This window comes from Aquarana catesbeiana, linkage group LG10 (genome assembly GCF_042186555.1).
Source record: "Aquarana catesbeiana isolate 2022-GZ linkage group LG10, ASM4218655v1, whole genome shotgun sequence".
Classification (NCBI taxonomy): domain Eukaryota; kingdom Metazoa; phylum Chordata; class Amphibia; order Anura; family Ranidae; genus Aquarana; species Aquarana catesbeiana.
The window spans coordinates 179,396,883-179,421,836 of record NC_133333.1 but is presented as its reverse complement, the minus strand read 5'-3'; the positions used below and the strand labels follow the sequence as shown (position 1 = coordinate 179,421,836).

Below are 24,954 nucleotides of genomic sequence, written 5' to 3'. Positions count from 1 at the left end.
CTCATGTGTACGCGGCTTTAGTGTTTTTAAAATCTGTTGAGGGTGTGTATATAAAAAGTAGTTGGCTGAAGTGTGTTTTTATTTTAACTGCATTGCAAGGAAACCTGCAAATTAACACCTTTTTTACACCTTCTTAATAAGGTTGCTAAACGTGCTGTTGCCAGTCAGCTGGATGCCAGGGATGCCGTGGAGCGGGCAGAAAAGTTCCAGCAGAAGTACTGGAACAAATTACAGACTCTCAGGCACCAGCCCTTGTGAGTATGTTGATGATTCTAGAAGGTATAGATTGTTTGTGTATAAGATCACTAGAGCTGTACTGGTGGCATGTTTGAATTTGTATTCTGATTGCTTTGGCCCTATATTGCCACTAAATACACACCTGTTCCGTTTTGTAACTTTGTAGCCATGGATAATCATGAATGTAAAAAATTAGTATGCAACACTTTTAAACAGGCATGAGTGCACAATTAAAGCAGCGTTTCACCCAAAAGTGGAACTTCAGCTTATCTGATTCCCCCCTTTCCGGTGCCACATTTGGCACCTTTTGGGGGGAAGCAGATACCCTGTACCCACTTCCGGGAGACCGGGCCGCGGCGAAGTACGTCAGTAGCTCAGGCCCCCTCCTCCCTCCCCTTCGGCCAGGGAGAGAGCGCAGCATGCTTCACGCATGCGCAGTAGGGACCTGGCCATGAAGCCGGGTTCCCTTACCAGCAATGTCGGCAGCACCCGACCAGCAGATGTCAATATCCCTGGACTCCAGGACAGGCAGGTGTCCTAATGTTAAAAGTCAGCAGCTACAGTATGTGTAGCTGCTGATTTAATTTTCAAAGGAGGGGGAGGGGCGGACGAACTTTAAAACTTGGTCAAAAGCATCTTAGGAACTTATTTATATGCCACATGTACTGTATATGTCCTTCCTGTGATACTCCTACTCATGAATGAATGTATGTATGTGTGTCTGCAAAAGTTCTAGTCCTTTAGTCACTGTCTACCTCTACCTTGTGATTGGACCGATATCTTTCCAATAAGGAAATTTAGAGAAATTACTTCTGTCCCTAACTACTGACTTGAAACAAGCATGCAAATACGTTTTAAAGCTAAATGCCTGTATGAATGCCAGGCATTTAGCATTTTCAGGAGGAGAAAATGGCCTTTCTTTCTTTTTTTTTTTTTCATGCCCCATAACATTGCAGGCAGATTATTATTATTATTATTATTTCTCTGAATAGTGCAATGTGATGGCATGTTCCCTACTAACATAAAGTTTGAAATATAATGGGACCAGTAGTCTAGTACAGATGGCTATATTTGGTAAAGAACATGCTTTTTTTCAATACTTTGTTCCTTCCTCATAGAACATGTATGCAATCTTTTCCAGTGCTTATGGATCGCTGACAGTCCGCAGTTTACTAGACACTCGGGAGCACTGTTTAAATGAATTCAATTTTCCAGACCCCTATTCAAAGGTGAGTCCCAATTTCTGCATTATACAGTTCTCCTTGTCAGCCAGATTCTCTGCAAGTAGTGATATAGAGGTAAGTTGCACTCTTACGGATCACAATAGTATCTGGTTGTCTGGCTTATTACTGATATAATGTACAGTACATAATCCAGTGTGAAGCTGCACTGAACCACGATCCTCACTTTAATTTGAGAAAGGAAGTAAAAGCTTTGTATAGCCCATTCACCTTGTACTTTAATGGAAACCTTCATCTCTGTGGGTCTGGACATGAATGGAAGTTTGCATTTTTATGTCCACTCTAGTGTTATAGTTCAGGCTGCTACATATGTAGTCTTGGCATCATTCCTAAATTGACAAGCTGTATTCCTATGAATGGCTTACTTGCATGGAGCTTTACCTATAGAGGGGGGTTGTACAGAACACCAAGATAATACAGTCCTGCTCAGATGCAGTGTGAGAGTCCTGCTAAATCTGACTGCGAGAGATCATGGAAAATTTTTAAAAACTACAGATGGGCAAATTGAAAAAAACTGTTTTGTTGGTCGACATTTTTTACTGAATGGCATTATCAGGCTATAGCATGTTGTTTGTGGCTTGTTTCTAAAGGAACTGGGAGACCCAGAAATATAGAAGAAAAAAAATAAGTCTTCTAACTGTAACAGGGATTAAACTCTTGTAGTTTTTGGTGCATGAATAATATCAGAGGCAGTTTATTTTTATATCTTGAGATTTATAATCGTATGTAATTGACTATGATGGTGCTAATGCACCTGTATAGAAACACAACAAGCCAGTGATGCAGGTGTACAGATTAGTGCGTCATTCAAGTAGCAAATTAACATTGAGTGAGTTGTAGCTACCAGATCTGGGTAACAGCCTGTATTATACTTCACACCTCAGTGTATAAAGAGTCACCTGTGTTCATTTAAATATCATGTTAGCAACATTTCAGGATCCTGATGCCTGTGAATATGTAATGATGTAATTAGCATTTGTTCTCTTGCATGCCACTAGTATTGTCAGTGTACCTGACAAGCTCCTGTGCCTTTTTAGCAACATGGTAAAGCTGAGTTCACATAAAAATTACACTTCTAATAAATATATTGCAAGGTTTAATTTCAAAGTCATAAATTCTTGTCACAAGTCTTGCATATGTAATTAACTGAATATTTTACTGTGATCTCTAAACATCATGACCTTAAGTTGTAGCTACCCTGTCAGTTATATTAAAATTGCCACAAAGTATATCCAGCAAAAAGTGTATACTTACTCTTCACATCTCCCACTCCACCAAATTGTTCATTCAAGAGGAATCACCCACTGAAGGTTTTCTGAAGAAACACTACTAATGCTTCGATGGGCGATGAGAAAAGGTTACTCAAAAAAAGTGCTTGACTGCATTGCTCTTTGCTAGTGGTGCAAATGTACATACAGTATATAATAAATACATTATACAGCTAGTAATTTATATAGTGTCAAATCACTAACTCTTATTTTGGACAATTAATATCATTGAGTGTTCAGTGCTTTTAATTCAAATTATGCAAAATGCCACTATACAACTGTAGGTAGCCTTAACCAAGGTGTAAATGATCTAAAATATGGTCAGTATGTCATTACTGAGGATCTTTTTCATTGATTAGATTGATAAGACATGAGGTTTTTACATGTGCCTATAACCTCGCATGTTGCTTTATTGTATGCCTTTTGAATTTGAGAGATGTCCACTCAATGGGTTAATGTAGAGAGGGTTAAAAGGACTGTAGTGTGTAAGTGCACAAAAAATAAAATATGGGACTTTGAATAAGGCAGACTGTAGCACAATGTAGAAGTATGTCCATTTATTAATGAGGTTAAAAAGGATGCATAGCAATGTACATGAAGGGTAAATGCTCAAAGCGTGCAAAACAAAATGAGTATCAAGTAAACTAAACTTGAAAAATAGTACATAAATAAGACCATAATATAAACATTGGTACCATAAAATAGGAGGAAATAAACAAAATACATGAATGGGATTAAATAAAACCATGTACAGAAATAAGGTGCCGGTAAGACCAATAGTAAAAAATGGGGACTGCATCCTTTGAAGCTTGATGCATTTCGTTGATAATCCGACTCACCAGGCGCAGATTTTTGTGTCTGTAAAAAAATATAAGATGGTCTAAAGATCTCATGTTGTGGGAAAGTTATGTACAATAAATATATCAATGGTCTAATCCACAAACTTACATCCCATTAAAAGTTCAACCTGAGCGATACTGGTATGCAAACGTCGCCATACAAGTCCCCCCGCAAGCTGAGGTGTTTGGATCCATCGGAACATCAGGCCCACACATGAGCGCCCCCAGCATATTAGGAGTGTACATATTGTAGGGAGTATTGTTCCAATATTTGGCAACAAAGAATCTGTAAAATAAATATAACATAGTATATGTAGCGAGCCAGGTAGCACTGTCGCAAAATAGCATGAAAGAAACATTGTCCACTAGGAGTGCATACAAGCCCAAAGGTTGGGGTAAATAAAGAAAATTCCGTGATAAAAGTATCAGGTGAACAGCAGGCTTGGAAAACCTGCACAGTGATAAACCTAAGGATATGAAAAAGGGAAAAAAGAGAAGATGATAAAAACAACTGACGCATAAGGTTACCTTCTGGTGGCAGATGCAGAGTGTGATGTGTAGTGAGTCAGACAGTGCAACCAGATTGCCTGGTAAGCTACAAATGGGGACGTCTGGGTGGGCCCGATATATAGAGCGTGACGCTAGTGTGATAACAAGCGGGAGGCGTTGTTGCTAATTGGCGCCAAAACGTATTCCGTCATTCGCATCAGCCAAGGTGGAAAAGCCGCAGGGACAAGGCAGCTCCCAAAAAGGACTTCACTACTATAGCATGTGCGTGGCGCTGATGCGTAGGAGACCACAAGCCTCCAATCCCTCACCACAAGGGCACCAGGGGGAGATGGGGGGCGGTGTCTGGTGAGCAACGCAGCTCTGGGGAGAAGACAACAGGGCAGCCTGAGCAAAACAGACCTCTGGGAACAAAAAACAGGGATGCAAGGGCTGTAAATATAGAGTAGGTATAAAAGAGTCGCATTGCATATGTACCGCATATACAAAGACATCCAAAACTGCAAACACACCATGTGTCCAAAGGGTGGGGACCCAAACAAAGTCCCACTCAACCCAGAGCTACGTGATAGTAGAGCTGCACAATAAATCGTTAAAAAATTGCGATCTCGATTCAACCCCCCTCACAATCTTTATGCAGAATTTCCTGATTCATTCATGTAACAAGTATAGAGAGTTCTCTGCTCGCTCAGCTGTCAAAGGAAAAAACTGGGCAAGTTTTTCAGCTCAGCGAAGCTGGCCCCCCTACAATCAGCACAAATAAAAACTCAAGTGTGTTTCTTTAGTGCTACGTTTGTGCTGTTTTGTGCCGTAAAAATTTACATTTGTGCTGCTTTTATTTTTAAGATATTAGCAATAGTTTTTTCCAGACTATGACATCACCTAGCCCCCCTACAACGCCCAAATGACACAAAACTGGTCTCGTTGGTTAGTGCTACGCTTGTGCTGTTTTGTGCTGCTAAAAATTCCGTTCTATCTTTTATCGTTTTTGCGTTATTAATGATTTATTAAAGGTCACCAAAGGTCAGTCAGCCCCCCTACAACGCCCAAATGACACGAAACTGGTCTCGTTGGTTAGTGCTACGTTTGTGCTGCTAAAATTTTTATTTGTGCTGTTATGGTTTTTAAGTTATAACAGTTTTTTTTTTTTTTTCAAAGCCCACTCACTTTAACCCCCCCCTACAATCAGCACAAATAAAAACTCAAGTGTGTTTCTTTAGTGCTACATTTGTGCTGTTTTGTGCTGCTAAAATTTCCGTTCTACCTTTTATCGTTTTTGCGTTATTAATGATTTATTAAAGGTCACCGAAGGTCACTCAGCCCCCCTACAACACCCAAATGACACAAAACTGGTCTCGTTGGTTAGTGCTACGTTTGTGCTGGTTTGTGCTGCTAAAATTTTTATTTGTGCTGTTATGGTTTTTAAGTTATAACAGCTTGTTTTTATATTTGTGCTTCTTTGTGTCATAATAATAAAAATTTGTGCTGCTTTTATTTTTAAGACAATAGCAATTTGTTTTTTTCAGATGATGACATCACCCCGCTCTCCTGTCACGTACCTGGTTAGTGAGCTCCTGCTTAGAAAGCAGCCATGGGAGCACAGTGAGGTATGAGTGCCTGTGATCAGTCCAGTAGACTGCGTGGTGGCAGCATTCAGCAGGTGGATGTGGCGGCAGAACAGCTGGTGGCAGATGAGCTGGCACTGAGCTTGGCTGGTGGCAGACTGTGTGTAAGCAGCTGGAAGCAGGAGACAGATGAGACCTTGCTGGGCTGAAGAGCTGTAGCAGGCTGGATGAGCAGGATGCAGGGTCAGATGAGCCAGATCCATAATGGTCAGGCAGATCAGGCATAGACGGCACACAACAGGATAGTCGGGTCACAAGCCAAGTCAGCAACAGGAGGTAGATCAGGCAAGAAGAGAAGGCAGAAGCAGAATCCAGAGACAAGCCAAGGTCAGGGCAGGTAGCAGTCAAACGGAGGTCAGGAGCAAGCTGGGTTAGGATCAGAGGTCAAACACAGGAATCAGGAATGAACACACAGAAGCGGCACACCAAATTGCAGCCTGTTTAAATAGTCTGTCTGGTGCCAGCATTGGTGACAGGCTCACGCTCATCTGCCCAGCCAGTTGCCAGTCTGCGCATGCGCATATGTATGTACAGGGAGACATCATTTGTGCTATGCGAAAGCCTTCCCTGACACCCCCTACAACAGCCAAACAAAATGAAAAACGGGCTGGTTGGTTAGTGCCACCTTTGTGTTGGTTTGTGCCTATTTACTTTCCATTCTATCTCCTTTTGTTTTTCAGTTATTGTTGATTTATTAAAGGTCACCAAAGGTTACCCAGCCCCCCTACAAGAGACAAAGGGCATGAAACTGGGCTGGTTGGTGCCTCCTTTGTGCTGGTTTGTGCTGTTTAAATATCAGTTCTACCACTTTTTGTTTTTCGGTTATTTACTATTTAACGCGTTTAACAGCGTCTCGTGTGCATGAGGCCTTATAGTATCTAATAACATGGGATGCCAAGTGGGTGGGGTTTGATCAAATAAAAACAAACTTTTACAATTAAGAAATCAAAGCAGCACACATAATAATTTTAACAGCACAAACGCAGTTCTAACCAACCAACCCAGTTTAATGTGTAGGGGGGGCTGAGTGACCTTTGGTGACCTTTAATAAATAGTAAATAACTGAAAAACGAAAAGTGGTGACCTTTATTAAGTAACTGAATAACTTGGGGGTTCAAACAATAACTGAAAAACAAAAGGAGATAGAATGGAAAGTAAATAGGCACAAACCAACACAAACATGGCACTAACCAACCAGCCTGTTTTCATTTTGTTTGGCTGTTGTAGGGGGTGTCAGGGAAGGCTTTTGCATAGCACAAATGATGTCTCCCTGTACATACATATGTGCATGCGCAGACTGGCAACTGGCTGGGCAGATGAGCGTGAGCCTGTCACCAATGCTGGCACCAGACAGACTATTTAAACAGGCTGCAATTTGGTGTGCCGCTTCTGTGTGTTCATTCCTGATTCCTGTGTTTGACCTCTGATCCTAACCCAGCTTGCTCCTGACCTCCGTTTGACTGCTACCTGCCCTGACCTTGGCTTGTCTCTGGATTCTGCTTCTGCCTTCTCTTCTTGCCTGATCTACCTCCTGTTGCTGACTTGGCTTGTGACCCGACTATCCTGTTGTGTGCCGTCTATGCCTGATCTGCCTGACCATTATGGATCTGGCTCATCTGACCCTGCATCCTGCTCATCCAGCCTACTACAGCTCTTCAGCCCAGCAAGGTCTCATCTGTCTCCTGCTTCCAGCTGCTTACCCACAGTCTACCACCAGCCAAGCTCAGTGCCAGCTCATCTACCACTAGCTGGTTCTGCCGCCACATCCACCTGCTGACTGCTGCCACCACGCAGTCTACTGGACTGATCACAGCCACTCATACCTCACTGTGCTCCCATGGCTGCTTTCTAACCAGGAGCTCACTAACCAGGTACGTGACAGGAGAGCGGGGTGATGTCATCATCTGGAAAAAACAAATTGCTATTATCTTAAAAAAAAAGCAGCACAGATTTTTATTATTATGACACAAAAAAGCACAAATATAAAAACAAGCTGTTATAACTAAAAAACCATAACAGCACAAATAAAAATTTTAGCAGCACAAACCAGCACAAATGAGGCACTAACCAACGAGACCAGTTTTGTGTCATTTGGGTGTAGTAGGGGGGCTGAGTGACCTTTGGTGACCTTTAAAAAAAAATCATTAATAACGCAAAAACGATAAAAGATAGAACATAAATTTAAACAGTACAAAACAGTACAAATGTAGCACTAAAGAAATACACTTGAGTTTTTATTTGTGCTGATTGTAGGGGGGGGTAAAGTGAGTGGGGTTTGAAAAAAAAAATCTGTTATAACTTAAAAACCATAACAGCACAAATAAAAATTTTAGCAGCACAAACCAGCACAAACGTAGCACTAACCAACGAGACCAGTTTCGTGTCATTTGGGCGTTGTAGGGGGGCTGAGTGATGTCATAGTCTGGAAAAAAAAATTGCTAATATCTTAAAAATAAAAGCAGCACAAATGTAAATTTTTACGGCACAAAACGGCACAAACGTAGCACTAAAGAAACACACTTGAGTTTTTATTTGTGCTGATTGTAGGGGGGCCAGCTTCGCTGAGCTAAGTTTTTCACAACATTGTCAGTGCTAGTAGAGAACTATAAACATTGTAACTTTTCCTTCTTAGATCAAAGGAATGCACTTTGGCATGTAAATGAGGGAAGTTTAACCACTTAAATTCTAAACCTTTTTCTGACACCTGTTTCTTACAAAGTTAAAATCAGTATTTTTTTGCTAGAAAATTACTTGGAACCCAAACATTTATATTTATATTTATATTTATATATATATATATATATATATATATATATATATATATATATATATATATATATATATATATATATATATATATATATATATTTTTTAGCAGAGACCCTAGGGAATAAAATGGCGATCGTTGCAACATTTTATGTCACACTGTATTTGCGCAGTGGTCTTCCAAACACAATTTTTGGGGAAAAAAATGCACTTCAATTAATTAAAAAAAAAAAAAAAAACACTAAACAGTAAAGTTAGCACCATTTTTTTGTATAATGTAAAAGATGATGTTAGGCGGCAAGAATCATTAGAGAATCGTGATCTTTATTGTAAGCAAAAAAATTGTGATTCTCATTTTAGCCAGAATCGTGCAGCTCTACCTGATAGGTTAGATCTCTGCCTCCATCCCTGGTTCATGCATACAAGAAAAGGGGGAATGTATATCTACATATACTGGGACTTTAAATGAAGTGCACAAAGAGGGGTGCACCTCCATCCCTAATATGGATACAAAAAATAAAAGTATGGGACTTTTGAGTGAGACAGGCTGCAACACAATGTAAAAGTATATCTATTTATTAACGCAGGTAAAAAGGATGCATAGCAATGTATATGAAGGGTAAATGCTCAAAGCATGCAAAACAACATATCGAGTAAACTAAACTTGAAAAATAGTACATAAATAAGACCATGGTATAAACATTGGTACCATAACATGGGAGCAAATATACAAATTGTATATTTGCTCCAAATTTACCCTTCATTCACATTGCTATGCATCCTTTTTACCCTTGTTCATAAATGGATATACTTCTACATTGTGTTACAGCCTGCCTCACTCAAAAGTCCCATACTTTTTATTTTTTGTATCCAGATTAGGGATGGAGGTGCACCCCCCTTTGTGCAACTCATTTAAAGTCCCAGTATAGGAAGATATACATTTTGCCTTTTCTTGTATAGCAGTGTGTAAGTAGTACTCACTGCTCCCCTCTAGATAATATTTCTCAGTCATGAGTGCTGGCAATGAGTGATGATCACTTATCACATTTGCCTCCTTTCCTCACTCTAAGGAGAACTTATCAAGGTAATAATATAGAACTTGCTGTTGTGCATGCCTCACAGCAGTCATCTATAAAGCAAGGATAACAATGATGGAACATGAACTTTGAAAACAAGTTATTAATTGCAAGTCCTGCTCTGGATACTTGTTCCAGGACTCTGTATTGAAAACAGAACATAACAGGACACTGGTAGCCTATCCTATGACTGGTTCCCTTTAAATGTTCTCTTTTCATTGTGTAGACATCTCTTCCAATTCTGATGCACAGTATGTGATGTCTGGTAAATTAGTGAATGTAATTATATTCTATAGAATTCTATATGTGCCATTTTAGTGTACTTTGCTTAGCACCCCCGTGTAACTGTTGTTCATATCAGCATGCTGGTAACAGTGACTTGTTGGTCCAATAGAGGCCATCAGCGTAAGAGGAGAATGTCCGGAGGGGGTCTTGGAACGAGCGATCCAAGCCTGGGTAAGATCTTCTTCCTTTTGTAAAATCCAGTCTCTCATGTTTTTCTTCCAGGTAAAGCAGAAAGAGAATGACATAGCGTTAAAATGTTATCAGAAAGTTATCAGATCTTTGGATTCATTGGGCTGGGAGGACAAACAGTTTGCTCTGGTGAAAGGACTGTTAGCAGGCAATGTCTTTGACTGGGGAGCAAAAGCAGTCTCTGAGTAGGTGTTCCATGTCTTACAACCACCATGTTTTATGTAGCTAATCTCCGCTTTCTAGTCTTGCAGTGCAGTGTTACCCTGAAATATGTAGGAGCCTTCACATGTCAGGATGCTTGCTGCTGTTTTAGTTATTGAACCCCTTTTTCCTTTCCCGTAGCATTGATCTTAAAATTTACCCGTTCTCTAGTAGTAAGCATAAATATGTAAAGGAGGGTGGGGGATGTAGGCAGTGTTCTTTGTTCTTTCAGTAATGAAGGTTTTGGCTTATTATGTAAATAACATATCAACATGACCCTTTACAAGACTACCTTTTGAGAGAAGTGTTGCCCCGCTTCCATGCTGATTCTCGTGCTCCAGTACCAACTCAACAGAATGCAGAGCTAGTTTGCAGATGACTTCGGTCTCCAACTTTCTCAATCTTAATACTTGTTGAGCAGCCTTATGGGTTAGTAAAGAGTTGTAGTTTTAACTTAGGTTCAGGCATTCACTATTTGTGCAGAACAGTGGTCTCCAAACTGCAGCCCAGGGGCCAGATGCTGCCCTTTGCGTGCCTTTATCCAGCACCTGGGCCACTATTCCTTCCACTGGAGACACTATTCTGCCAACAGACACCAACAATGGGGGTGCCATTTCTTCCACTGAGACACCAACAATGGGGCGCTATTCCTCCTCCTAATGCCAAATGTGGTGATGGTTACTCCCACTGATGCCTGAAAAATTTCCATACCTGCTGGAAATTCGGCCCCTCTAAAGTCTGAGAAACCATAAACTAGCTTTGTTTAGAAAGTTCGTAGACCCCTGGTTTAGCATATCTGCAGGCTTTAGGGTTGCTGGAGCTCTGCAACAGGTGTACCTCAAGATGCATTCTTGCCACCAATCTGGTGCTTTTTAAGTGATCAGTCACTTTAAGTGTACCTTCATTTCTACTGTTAGTCTCCTTCTGTTTGTACCATGGCCACACTGGGAAAGTTTAGGTGTGACCTGTACCCTTACCAATACTCAGGAAAGAGGAATGAAAAAGAAAAAAATATTTACTATCTGGTTATAGCAGTGGCCTCTTTAATCTGTAGTTCAGTTTTGGCAACCATCCGCCCACCCTCTAAAATACCCATTCTACAATGCATAGATGGGGGGGATGGATATTGATGATATGTGAAGCTTGGCTGGACATAATCCTTACAAAATGTTCATAAACCTTCACAGCTGGAAAAACAAAGACCTCTTCTCGTTCTACCCTTCATATTGTATAAAATTTGCTGCATGTATTCTGTATAGGTGTTTGTTAAATCTCCTATTGCATGGTAAACTGATGATAAAGTACAAAACATTCTGTGTGAATTGCTTTATTGAACATTATGTAAAAGTTGCATAAATAAGTCACGAGTATGAGATTGGTGACATGACCTATATATTAGGCAGGTACACTGATCAGCATTACCTTAATTACCACCCACCTAGTATTGGGTAGTTCTTCCTTTTTCCGTCAAAACAACCCTGATGCCACTTGACCTCCTGAAGGTATGCTGTGGTATCTGGCATCAAGCCGTCAGTAGCAAATCCTTTAAGTTCTGTAAGTTGCGAGGTGGGGCCTCCATAGATTGGACTTGTTTTAACAGCACATCCAAATAGATTAAGATCTGGAGAATTTTGGAGGCTAAGTCAACTACTCAAACTCTTTTTGTTGCATTCCTCAAACCATTCTTTAAGCATTTTTGCAGTGTGGCAGGGTACATTATCCTGCTAAAAAGGGGCCACTGCCATCAGGAAATACTGTTTTCTTGAAGGGGTGTATTTGGTTTCCCAGCAGAGCATTGCCCAAAGCATCAAATTGCCTCTGCCAGCTTGCTTGCTTTCTTCCCATACTGCATCTTGGTACCATCTCTTCCTCAAGTAATGTGACACCATGTTTACTTGCTGTCTAATATACCCCGCCAACTTTCAGATGCCATTGTAACTAATCAATGATATTCACTAAACCCGTCAGTAGTCCTAATGTTATTGATTATTGGTGAGAGCTGCGCTGTGAATCATAAAATAATTGAAAAATAGAGCAATATAATCACCTCTATACATACAAATTATGCACCCATCAAAACGTGACTAACGGTGAAGAAAAAAAACTAGTTTTTCAACATAAAAAAATATAATGAAATAAAACATGAATAAATGAATATGTTCAGTCCAATTCAAAAGTGTATAGGATAAAAGTTCACTGGCAGAGCAATCTTTCAAAGGACGAAATAACAAGCATCCATGCGGTGTGAAACATGCGACCATATCACCCAGGAGAGCGTGATGACAGACGGGTTCCTCCACCAATAATAATGCTGCTCCTTACCAGCTCCTGTGATCTCTTGTTAAGGAGATCGTGCAGGCGTGTGGCTATCTACCCCAGCCTCGGGTCTTTATTGAGGACGGATCCCAATATGTCTCCTCACCGAGAATCCTCTAGATAGTAGATGGGCACTCGTCCCATGCTACTTAATTAATACCTTGGAATGTCTACTTTCCAAGGTATTAAGTAAGTAGCATGGGACGAGTGCCCATCTACTATCTAGAGGATTCTCGGTGAGGAGACATATTGGGATCCGTCCTCCATAAAGACCCGAGGCTGGGGTAGATAGCCACATGCCTGCACGATCTCCTTAACAAGAGATCACAGGAGCTGGTAAGGGGCGGCATTATTATTGGTGGAGGAACCCTTCTGTCATCACGCTCTCCTGGGTGATATGGTCGCATGTTTCACACCGCATGGATGCTTGTTATTTCGTCCTTTGAAAGATTGTTCTGCCAGTGAACTTTTATCCTATACACTTTTGAATTGGACTGAACATATTCATTTATTCATGTTTTATTTCATTATATTTTTTTATGATGAAAATCTATTTTTTTTTTCTTCACCGTTAGTCACGTTTTGATGGGTGCATAATTTGTATGTATAGAGGTGATTATATTGCTCTATTTTTCAATTATTTTATGATTCACAGCGCAGCTATTTTCGCTTTTTTGTATATTTAGTGGAGGTGTCTCACATTTTTAGTTGCAGCCTTACATAATTCACACACTGTATATTCTCATATACAGTTTTTTTGGGGGGGATAGCGCAGTAATTATACCTGTTTGAGTATTGGGGAGAGCTACCAGTGAAAAGTGGAGGTGAAGTCTGTGAGGAATCACCTCAAGCACTGATATTGTGCACGGTTCTACCTGATGATTTCTACAAATTCTCAGCAGTCCACTATGGGAAATGCTCAGATCCTGACAAGATTGCGGTATTTCTGAGATGGATCCTTGCAGGTATAATTCAAAGGTCTCTTGTAAAACCTTTTTTATGCTGGATTTACACTGTTTCCATGTGCGTGCAAGCAGGTGTGGTAATATACACATGGAGGTGTGATTTGGCCCATAGTTTCCCTTTCTTTACCACTAATCTGCAGCACATAGACATGGAGCTGTCACATAGGAAATAATAGGATGTCTACTTGACATACAGCATAGTACAAGGGGTATGCTGCATCATAATGGACAATTGTGATGAGGCCAAGTGAAAACTGTTTTGTTTTTGGAAAATATGGGTAAGGGTTAGACCCTCTTGGGTTTTTACTCCTGTTCCACTGCTCTCCAAAGGGGATAGACTTTTTTTTATTTATTTATCTTTTTTGTCAAAGGTTTGACCCTTTTATATAAGATGCTTTTATTGCCTTCTGTGGCTTCATGTCATCGTAACCATTTCTTTTCCTCCCCATTCTTTTCATGTGGCCATTTTCCTAAGGCCAGAGTAATCTGTTTCCTTTACATCCTGGAGCTCAGGGTGTGCCTCCAAGAACATGTGACAGTGCACATCATCTCTGAGGAAAAATGCCTTCCCCCTGAGATCTTGTAGTTTACATACAAGATTTCCCAGAAAAGCACTGGCGATGTAGTCTTCGCAGGATGCAACTGTGAGGCCAGGCTACCTCACCAGTGTCTCACTCAGACAGTAATTGGAAACCATTTGTAAGCATAGGCAAACATGTTTAATGACAAAAAAAGAAACAAAACAATAGTCTTTGCGCTAAACGTATGGAGTCCAAACCAGGAACATTCTGACCAAGGAATTCATGAATGGAAAGAGTAAATGTGAAAGTCTATCCGACACCACACTCCTTGCAGCTCAGTGATCAATGGGAGACTTATAGCTGTGAAAACCATAAGGGAATACAAGCACACAGGCTCATGGTGCAAATAACGTCTGTTTATTGTACTAAAGGGGATAAAATTGAAACACTCACAAGCATAGGTGAATCATAAGCGTCAAACAGTTCATCTAATGAAGAGCCCTGGACAGGGTCTCATTCAAGCGCTGGGGTAGATGAGATATCCTCAAGATGGATGGATAGGCTGGCTCATCAAGCAGCTGCCCACAGGCTGCGAGCGAGCAATTCACTGACTCCAGAAAAGGCCAGTCAGGAGAGCGCTATGGACGCCTCCAACTCTTGGCCCAGGGAGAGCTCAGATGGAGAAAGCTGATGGGATGCAGTGTGGGTGCCAGGGCAACGCGTTTCAGAGTTTAATGAACATAAAATAAGATGACTTTATATCTGCTTACAGGGTTGCATTCTGATGTGATTTTTAGTGACTGGAGAAAAAGGTCCACTGTAAAGAATACATTGGGTTAGGATAAGAAAAATGGTGCACTCAGAATCTGGTGCAGCTGTGCATGGTAGCCAATCGGCTTCTAATTTCAGCTTGTTCAATTAATCTTTGGCAATAAAACCTGGAGCTGATTGGTTTCATTGTGTCAATACTTGGGCTTTAACCACAATATATGATGAGTATTTAGGCAATTGTAGTTTAAAAACTAAAGCCATCAAAATATTCCATAGCTTCTCAGATTCTCAGACTATCATACCAAATGAGTTGTAGTTCTGTCTCCCCTCCTACTTAATGCAGGTGTCTTCGTACAGAAGGTAGTGAAGTGCATAACCGTTTAGGTTGATGTTTCTTGTTATTACTGAATTGCTGTATAATATGTTATTTAAAGGCTGCTGGAAATTGTAACATGATGCTGTTTTCTCATGTTTAATTCAGCGTCTTGGAGTCTGATCCCGAGTTTGGATTTGAAGAAGCAAAGACAAAATTACAAGGTTGGCTTGATGAAAATGCAGATATTTGCATAAGGTGTTTTTATTTTTATTTTTTTTTTTAAGGGATTTTAAACAAACCTGTGAGAGAAAGGCAAGGATTGGTTGTCCGACCGCATTCAGCGTCAGTTCAGAACTTTACTGCACATCCCTTCTGTGCTTTCAGAGCACCTTCACTGTACTTCTAATGTATGCCATCATCCTCAGTGGAATACCTGGGGCCCACGTGACCTATCGGCAGTTCTGGGTACTATTATTTGGGTGTGAGAGCCATGCTTGTGTTTGTCAACCTCTATTTGCATAGGGGCTTTGGCAACGCAGCCATAAGTGAAAGGGTGACTGTGAAGGCACGTGCTATGCTTGTTTACATCTGTATGACTTTTGTTGGCTGCCTAGTAAGAATACTTCTTATAGGTATTATTCCCTTGTAAAATATTTGGTTATTAAAGTTTATGGAAACTTTAACAGTGAACAACTCTCTTTTTTTCTTTTTTGTTGCTTTTTGGTCTGATAAAGATACCATTTCAAAGCATTTTGTGTTATCTGTCCAGCTAGTGAACAAAAATACCTTTTTAAACTTGACAGAAATCTAATGAGCGGACAACTTCCTGTCTCTAGTGCTTCTGCACTGTTATTAGAATTGAACTATGGGACACCTTCCCACTTGTTATGAAGTTGACAAAGAGAAGTCCTATTGCACTTCCTGTCCTAGGGTGACATCACGGTTTCTCCATAGACACAACAAAGTGAGTATTTTCACCGTAGGACAGGAAGTGTGTTATTGGTAGGACCATCAGGTGAAAATTAAAGAGAAAAAAAACCTGAAAAAAAAGACAACTAATACAGCCACCATATCCGAGTATAGGTGAGCTCCATTATATTACATTATTATTTTTGAGTTCAAATACACTTTTTGTATGCCATATTGGATCATGTATTATGGCGAAATTACCATAAACCCTGCCAACCAATCAGACTGAAAAATCTTTTCTAGTTGGGCGCTAGGAGTTGTTGCACTTTACGAATTGGTTTCTAATTAACGGTTATAGATTATTGCACTTTGTTCGTTATTTTGTGCCTTATATAAACCTTAATGTAATACTAATTTCCTCCTAATAAATGCAGTGGATTAATTCCAGGTTATGTTTCATGATTTCCATTTTCTATTTCCAACAGCAAGACCATGGCTTGTGGACTCCTACTGTGAATGGATCAAAAGATTAAAGGTAAAGTTATTTGACATTTACAGCTTGACAAAATTACTGTGTTCCCATTTTCAAAAAAAAATTTGTAAAACACTTGTAAGGTCTTCTCTTTGATGTATGGTCAATGTTTGGGTGTTGAACTGAAAGGAACAGTACATGGGGATGGGTGCAGCCTTGGTAAAACCATGGCAACAGTATGCTGTGGGGATGGCCTGTAATGTTGCTTTGGATCCTGTATGAGGGCTCACCTTGGCACTTAATGCAATGCATTGTAGTCAGCCTCGGGTGCTATACAGGTCCAGGGCTGCAGTCCATTGCTATAGAACCCAGACCCTAAAGACCCTTTTCGGGGGCAGGCGGCCCACCGTAACCATTCTTGCATACATTCTAGACTTGTGGGTGGGTAAGACGGGGTCTAGGGACAGTCCCCTTATAAGAACACAACAGCTCAGTGGGGAGATTGCTCTACCAACGTCGCATAGTTAGTACAGCAAGCTGCTCAGTTTTTTTTCATTCAGCCTGCTGGGTTGAACAAAAAATAAACTACTCGTGTGTACCAGGTTTATACTCTTGATCACCTCCAGTAGTGGAGTGCTTTTCTACAGCAGTTGTGCCTTGTTCCACTTAGGCTTTACCACAATTAGTATTCTTCACCTAGCAAAAGCTAAAAAAAAAAAAAAAAATAATAATATTCCTCACCTGACGGCTGTCTAGAGTTGGGTAACCTACCTTGGTTTTAAAGACTTCCCAAGTCCACGCTATATTAGAGCCCATCTTGTACAGTGACTGGCCTCACCTACTGAGGATTTATTCAGAAAAGGAAAGACCTGTGGTTGACCCTGCCATTCTTGCTTTAACAAGACCTTAAAGTTGAACTAAAGTCAATTTTTTTTTTAAATAGAGTAAGGGAGGGTTATAACCCCTGTCAGTTTTTTTTTTTAAATTTTGCCCTGTATCTCATTGGAGGGGGGGGGGGGGATTTCCCTTCACTTCCTGTCGCATAGCCAGAACAGGAAGTGAGAGGAAATTCCTCCAAAGTGAGGGGATCCCGGGGTTTCATCGGAACAAGTGTCCCCACTGGAAGATTTCCCCTCTATTCCTGTTCTGGGAACCACCCAATATTTGGGATTTTCTTTGATTTTCACTTTTGATGTTACCAGTAAACAGGACAAATGGAGAGGATGGATCTTCCCAACGGGGGTACACACAGCAATAAAAACCTAAAAGGTGTTCTAATCCATCTCTATACAATTTTGCCTTTTGTTCTCTTTTCCTGTGGAAGATAACACTGTTTTCAAAGACCTTGTGGACTTAACTTTATAAAAATAAAATGTGCAAATCAAAATAATGAAACACGCAGGCTCCATTGGAGTTCGCCTGCTCAGCGGGGGATCTGCCTGCTGATCCCCACTGAGCAGGCAGATGGCTGGTCTGTGTCTTCTCTCCTTATGCAGAGCGGACACAGACACAGCTCGCTCTCTATGGGTGGTCAGATGTAGAGGGACCACTTGTCTGTTTACACCCGACTGCCATTCACTTCGATCCGCCAGACAGATAGGGAACGTGTCCCCATCTATCTCTCTTTAGCGGACAGGATTGGATTGGATGTCGGCGGGTGTCAACAGACATGTCAGTTGACACCCGTCGCTCCATAGAGACGGAAGTGTCTGATCGGGTCCGCCTGAAAAACTGACAGGTGGACCCTATTGGTCCGCCCGTGTGAAAGTGGCCTAAAAGTGAAATGATAATAAAATGATCCAAGCCCCTGAAGATGTTCCATAGGACGAAACGTGTAGGACAGAATTGGTGCCTGTTGACATCACAGGCTGCTTCCAAGATGGGCAGCAGTGTTTCTGTAAGTGTATTGCTGGCTTTTGTATGTTTTTATTGATTGGGCTTTAATAAAAAGCTTTTACATACTACAGTAGAAGAGTTTCTTTCCCTGTCCTGTTTGTTGTGGCACAGCACTGCTTTATATTGGTAGTGCTTGGTCTTTGGAAGCAGACTGGTGGGAGTGAGCTGTGCGCAGAGTGAGAGGGACGATTTACACATGCTGTTTTCCTCTGGGGCTTTACATTTCGGTAACTGCTATACTTGTCTCTGGGTGATGGGTGTTCTATAACCCAAATCTGTAGGAGACAGGAATACAAGTTACAGTGCACCCTTCACTCAAATTGCTTCATCAGTGGATACATTCATATTACTGTGATTGACAATCTCTTTGAACTTTTTGATGGGCCCTTTTTTCTTACTTTCGTGATACTTGTGTTTAGCAAAATTTAATGTGTGTTCATGATTTATTTTATGATGGTGTATTTTAGGTGGCACATTTTTTTTTTTATTCGCACTATCCATTATTTTATCTTTTTTTTTTTTTTTTTTTTTCTTTTAGGCACTGTATTTGCTCTTTATCTGTAAGTAATAACATACGTTTTCAGCAGTAGTTTTTTTTCTCTTTTTTAGGGTCCTCCACATAATTGTGCCTTAATTTTTGTGGACAACAGTGGCATAGACATCATTCTAGGAGTGTTTCCCTTTGTACGGGAGCTGATCTCCAGAGGTACTGAGGTACAGTAATACTAACCTCTTTCCACTCCCTGTATAGTCTATAATACATTAGCTGAGCAATGCTTGCATCACATTACCTGTGTTTAAAGTGATTCTAAGGGAATAATCATTTTTTTTTTTTTTATAACTTCCCTGCTCTGTGGTTTTGCACAGAGCTACCCTAACCCCCAAGTAGCAAGGTCTCTATTGACCCACACAATGCGGTTCGGTCCCTGCGTGTCTGTTGACACACAAAATGCGTCCCGGCCCTGCCTCGTGCTCTCTCCTCACTGGCTGTGAATGAGCTCAGCAGCCAATGTCTCCTGCTGCCTTGATCTCCATTGAGGAGAGAGCCACTGCTCTTGGGCACAGTGCAGGATTAAGGCTGGCCACAGGTAACTATAAGGGGGGGCTGAGGGAGCTGCAGACAGGTTTTTTACCTTCATGCAGAGAATGCATTAAGGTGAAAAAAAACACCTACCTTTTTAGAACCAATTTAGGAAAAAAAGAGAGAAACCACCTAATGTACACTAAACGTGCTATAAGCATGTTCTTCTTGCTAATGGAATCACTCTATAACTGCCACATACAATATATTTATCATTTGCATTTCTTCTTACAGCAACACCTTACATGAAGAATTTACATGCTAACAGGCTTTGTGATGTAAATGGGAACAAAAAACGTTTAATTCATGCTTTTTGGTCATTGTATTACTTATTTTTGTCAAGGTGTGACTGCAGACTGTTACCTTTTACAGGTCATCCTGGCATGTAATTCAGGACCTGCTCTCAATGATGTGACGTATAACGAGTCGCTAATTGTAGTTGAACGTATAGCAGAGATGGATTCAATCATACAGTAAGTATAAAAAACCTAGATTTTACTAGATCTGTTGGAGCTGTAGATGGGCGAGTCGAGTGTCCACTGGTGCCTCTGCTGTTTACAGCCTGAACTGTTGTTTTCTGCCTATCCTACTTCTCGTTGTCTGGCTTTCTGTTGGTCCACCACTAATAGCCCCTGCATCTCAAGCTGGGTGTAAATGACAGGTAGGGCTTCACATGAATGTGCACCAACCATCCATTGTAAGTGTAGTGAAGAAAATCTGGAGCTGCATGCCACTGTGTAGAGTGGGGCATGATGGTTGTGTGTAATAGTGAAGAGCAGAGTCTAGGGAAATGGGAGAACAGTAACTGCTAAGTCCACCTTTCCTGCCAGCATTTCAATCCCTGCAGCTACAGATGTTTACGTCTTGTTTTAAAGCTATTCACTGCTTAAAAATATTTGAATACTTAACTGTTCATAGTTTGGCCACAGGTGCACCAATTCCCTTTCTCAGCAGCTTAGCTTGCCTCAATGTCCCTCGCAGCAGTGACTTGACCACCTTCCATTCTCTTAAAGCTGATCTCACCTTTTTAATGTTCCTTTAAATAGTTTGCTTGGGCCAAGCTGGCTCAAACGTACGTTCTATTGCACTAACAGGTACGTTTGGGCACGCAAGTATTAACTGTATGTAGCCTTCACTACATACATGATACAGCCTCCACTACATACAGTTCGGTGTTCAGGCATTGGGCTTCTGGGGTGGGCAACTACATGACAAATGAGGTTTAATGTAGAAAAATGTAAATTAATGCATTTGGGTGGCAAAAATATGAATGCAGTCTATACACTGGGGGGAGAACCTCTGGGGGAATCTAGGATGGAAAAGGATCTGGGGGTCCTAGTAGATGATAGACTCAAGAATGGCATGCAATGCCAAGCTGCTGCTAGCAAAGCAAACAGAATATTGGCATGCATTAAAAAGGGAATCGACTCCAGAGATAAAATGATAAATCGCCCCCGCTCTACGAGACTCTGGTCCGGCCGCACCTAGAGTATGCTGTCCAGTTCTGGGCACCAGTCCTCAGGAAGGATGTACTGAAAATGGAGCGAGTACAGAGAGGGGCAACAAAGCTAATAAAGAGACTGGAGGATATTAGTAATGAGGAAAGGTTGCGAGCACTGAACTTATTCTCTCTGGAGAAGAGATGCTTGAGAGGGGATATGATTTAAATTTACAAATACCGTACTGGTGACCCCACAATAGGGATAAAACTTTTTCTTGGAAAGGAGTTTAACTAGACACGTGGCCACTCATTAATAGAAGAAAAGAGGTTTAACCTTAAACTGCGCAGAGGGTTCTTTACCGTAAGAGCGGCAAGGATGTGGAATTCCCTTCCACAGGCGGTGGTCATCGATAGTTTAAAAAAACGATTAGATAAGCACCTGTACGACCACAACATACAGGGATATACAATATAATACTGACATATAATCACACACATAGGTTGGACTTGTGTTTTTTTTCAACCTCACCTACTATGTAACTATAATTAACTTCTGAACAAAATGGTCAGGCTAAGTGCTACTAAGTCAATCACTGGAATCTTTGCATTTTTTTTTTAATTAAAACAAAGCTTCCTCTGGCGAGGTGGAGATTGTGATGTAATCTGCTCACCCCTCCACCTCACCCACCTGGAGGAAGCTTTGTATTTATTTATTACAGGTACTTATATAGGGCCATCAATTTACACAGCACTTTTACGCCTATATTGTACATTCACATCAGTCCCTGCCCTCAAGGAGCTTACAATCAAAGGTCTCTAACTCACATTCATACATACATACTAGGGCCAGTTTAGCCAGGAGCCGATTAACATATCAGCATGTCTTTGGAGTGTGGGAGGAAACCCCACGCAGGCACAGAGAGAACATGTAAACTCCATGCAGGTAGTGCCATGGTTGGGACTCAAACCGATGACCTTAGGGCTGATTGGTGAAGTGCTAACTACTTAGCCACTAGTCATTCATAGCATACAAAGCTTCCTGTTAATGGCTCAGCGGCACTCAGCCCAACTTTGTTTTGGTTCAGGAGTGGAACACAGCACTGTATGTAGCTAAGGCTACAATACAGTTAATACAGAGGTCAGTGAGGGCTCGTTTTTAAAGTTCATCAACTTTTTTGTTAGGAATGTGAAAAATTGAATATCCAAAGCTTCCGCACAGATTCACTTTGAAACAAGTAAGCAATGGTTGCCTCTACATTTCTGACTGACTTCCTTTCAAAAGAATAGGCAGAAGTCCTAGATTTGGCTTGTTTTACAGCTAACAGATATTGGAATCTATTGTTTGTGTTCGATTAAAAAAAAAAAAAAATCTGCATTCTACTGCATAAACTAAATAAGTTTGTTTTTGTTTTTTTCAGGTCTGCTCTACAGAGTGAGAAGTTAATTCTGGTACAGACAGGTTCCAGTTCTCCTTGCCTTGATCTTAGGTGAGCTCTGATGGACCTTTTTTTAGGGTTGCTTTAATAAAACTGGAGAGTGAAAAATCTGGTGCAGCTGTGCATGGTAGCCAATCTGCTTCTAACTTCTGCTTGTTCAGTAAAGCCCCGTTCACAGGCTGAATGTCGAGACATCGGTCGGTTAAAAAAAAAAAAAAAAAAATGGCCGACATTCGGCCCATGTGTATGCTACCCTGTCTGGCAGAAGCCGGCCAAGCATGCTGGAAAACCAGCAGCTGACAGACTCCCGACCAGCGCTCTCAGCCAATGGCGTCTCCTTGTCAGAACACAACAGCTCAGCGGGGGAGATAGCTATACGAACGCCGCATAGTTAGTACAGCAGCTCCGACCAGTGCGGATGCGTTTTTTTTTTTTTCGTTCAACCCAGGTGAAGGAAAAAACTCAGTGTGTACCTGGCTTTAAGCTTTGGTGAACAAAAAGAAATCTGGAAGCTTATTGGTTTCTTTGCAGAGCTACACCAGACTTTGAACTCTCCAGTTTTAGTAAATCAACCCTTTTGCATCAGTTTCTTAATGAGGCATGATCCCCGATTTTGTCTAGTTCTGTCCAGATAAGATACTGACACAAAGTGGGAGATTTACTGAAACTGGTGCACACAGCATCTCATGCAGCTGTGCATAGTAACCAATCGGCTTCCAGGTTTTATTGTCAAAACTTAATTGAACAAGCTGAAGTTGGTTGGTTACTATGCACAGCTGCACCAGTTTTAGTAAATCTCCCCCAAAGTATCAGTTTGTATATTTTTAGGACCAAACCAGTTAAAGTAAATCAAGGCTCATGTGCACAACTGGATGACCATTTTACCAAAAACTAATATTTCTGTTTTGGCCAAATGGCAACAGGTTGATGGCTGCTTCTTGAGATCTCTACAAGTTCCAAGCTCAGCCTCTTGGCAGTGTCTGAGTGGGCAAACTGTAAGAGTTCCAAAGGGATGAAAAGTCATTGGATGATTTTTATCTCAACGGTGTTAGAACAAATTTGAGTTATCAGTGAGTTGACCTTGTAACGTGAACTTTTTTCTAACTATAGATTGGCCAAGTTTATCCTTTTTGTAGTTCTCAAGATGTACATGGTACAACCTTCTACCTGCTCCTTTTTATTTTTACTCCGTCACAGCTTGTAATCCAGGTTAAACAAACACAAAACTCTATTGATCTTGGTATAATCCTTTTTCTGAAACTGCATTCATTTCTGCTTACAGCCGCTTAGACAAAGGCCTGGCCATGCTGGTGAAGGAGAGAAACACAGACCTGGTCATTATCGAAGGCATGGGCCGAGCGATCCACACCAACTACTATGCTGTGCTTCAGTGTGAGAGTCTGAAGCTGGCTGTCATCAAAAACTCCTGGCTGGCAGAAAGACTGGGGGGCAAAATCTTTAGCGTTGTTTTCAAATATGAGACTCCACCCAAGTGAGACCACTAGTGCACCACTGCTCTCCATTCCTCAGCACTCGTTTTATTCTTCCGTTGTAAAGAATGTATTTTTATTACAGGGATGGGGGTAACAATTGCTGTATTTATATTGTGCTTTTGTGCTGAACTGAAAACGGACAATATGCATCGATATAAATAAATTTAAATTATATATTACATTTTGCTTCTTGTTATGTATTGCTTTTTTTTTTTTTTTTTTTTTTTTTTTTTAACCCTTTCATGACCAGAGTTCATTGCTACTTGGATGCCTAGACCAAACTTTGCAGTATCCATATATGTTGGTTAAGTTAACTTGGCTTTCTTTGCTTGCCTAAATATTTTTTATATGGCAAGAAGTGTTTTATTTGATTCTGAATGATTTTGGAAGTGTATTAAATTGATGCCATTGACACGAGCCCAAAGTCTGCCGACACAGGCCCTGAATGATTTAATTTGCTAAGAGATGGAAGTTGGGGTAGGCCATAGATTATGCAATTTTCTTTCCTTCCACCAGTTGCTCAGTTCCCCATCAACGCAATCAGTGCTGATGGAAGAATCCCTCCTGCAGCGCTATTGTGTTGTGTGGAGCCCTCCCTGCTGGCAGAACACAATGATTAGTGTTGCAGGCTATAGCCAGTGGAATTAATTGTTTGGGAAAAACCCAACAGACTGGTTGTACACAAGTCGATCGATAGGTCAACTTGTGCACAACCAGGGTGCCTGTACATGGATCTAAATTCGGCTGGTCCCTGCTAAACTGCTCAAATTTCGATCCATGTATGTATGGCTGGCTTTATGTGTTCAGTTCTTTGTCTTGGATACCAGAATAAGTGTGTATTTTCTAACTTTAGAACGATCAGAGATGCAATCTGATCTTGGGCATCGCCAGTGTGATAAAGGACTTGTAATCTTTTTTTTTTTCGCACTGTTATTAAAGTATCTTTGTTTAGAAAAGATAAAGCACTCTGATTTTGTTGTAGTCCATGTTTATTAAAGAAGTCCTTAGCACATCCATTAATACAGGTTAGAAAACCTATTTTTTTTGCTATACAAACCTCATAAATGAGCACATGGGCTTTTGTTATATCTGTTAACATTTAT

The 24,954-nt window shown here is 40.9% G+C and overlaps 1 protein-coding gene across 2 annotated transcripts in view; it reads left to right on the top strand.

The window, feature by feature from the left end:
* PANK4 (pantothenate kinase 4 (inactive)) overlaps positions 1 to 24,030 on the top strand; it is a 128,861-nt gene extending 104,831 nt beyond the window's left edge. Inside the window, exons 11-19 of one of the 2 annotated variants that reach the window (XM_073603006.1) lie at positions 142 to 254; positions 1,379 to 1,466; positions 10,067 to 10,218; positions 15,289 to 15,344; positions 16,518 to 16,567; positions 19,010 to 19,114; positions 19,854 to 19,954; positions 22,341 to 22,409; positions 23,641 to 24,030. In XM_073603006.1, the coding sequence (XP_073459107.1) occupies positions 142 to 254; positions 1,379 to 1,466; positions 10,067 to 10,218; positions 15,289 to 15,344; positions 16,518 to 16,567; positions 19,010 to 19,114; positions 19,854 to 19,954; positions 22,341 to 22,409; positions 23,641 to 23,854 (948 nt within the window). In that variant the 3' untranslated portion in view covers positions 23,855 to 24,030. Of the gene's footprint in view, positions 1 to 141; positions 255 to 1,378; positions 1,467 to 10,066; positions 10,219 to 15,288; positions 15,345 to 16,517; positions 16,568 to 19,009; positions 19,115 to 19,853; positions 19,955 to 22,340; positions 22,410 to 23,640 lie in introns of those variants that run through there. The other variant, XR_012236368.1, reaches the window with a different exon arrangement.
* The last annotated feature ends 924 nt before the right edge of the window (positions 24,031 to 24,954 follow it).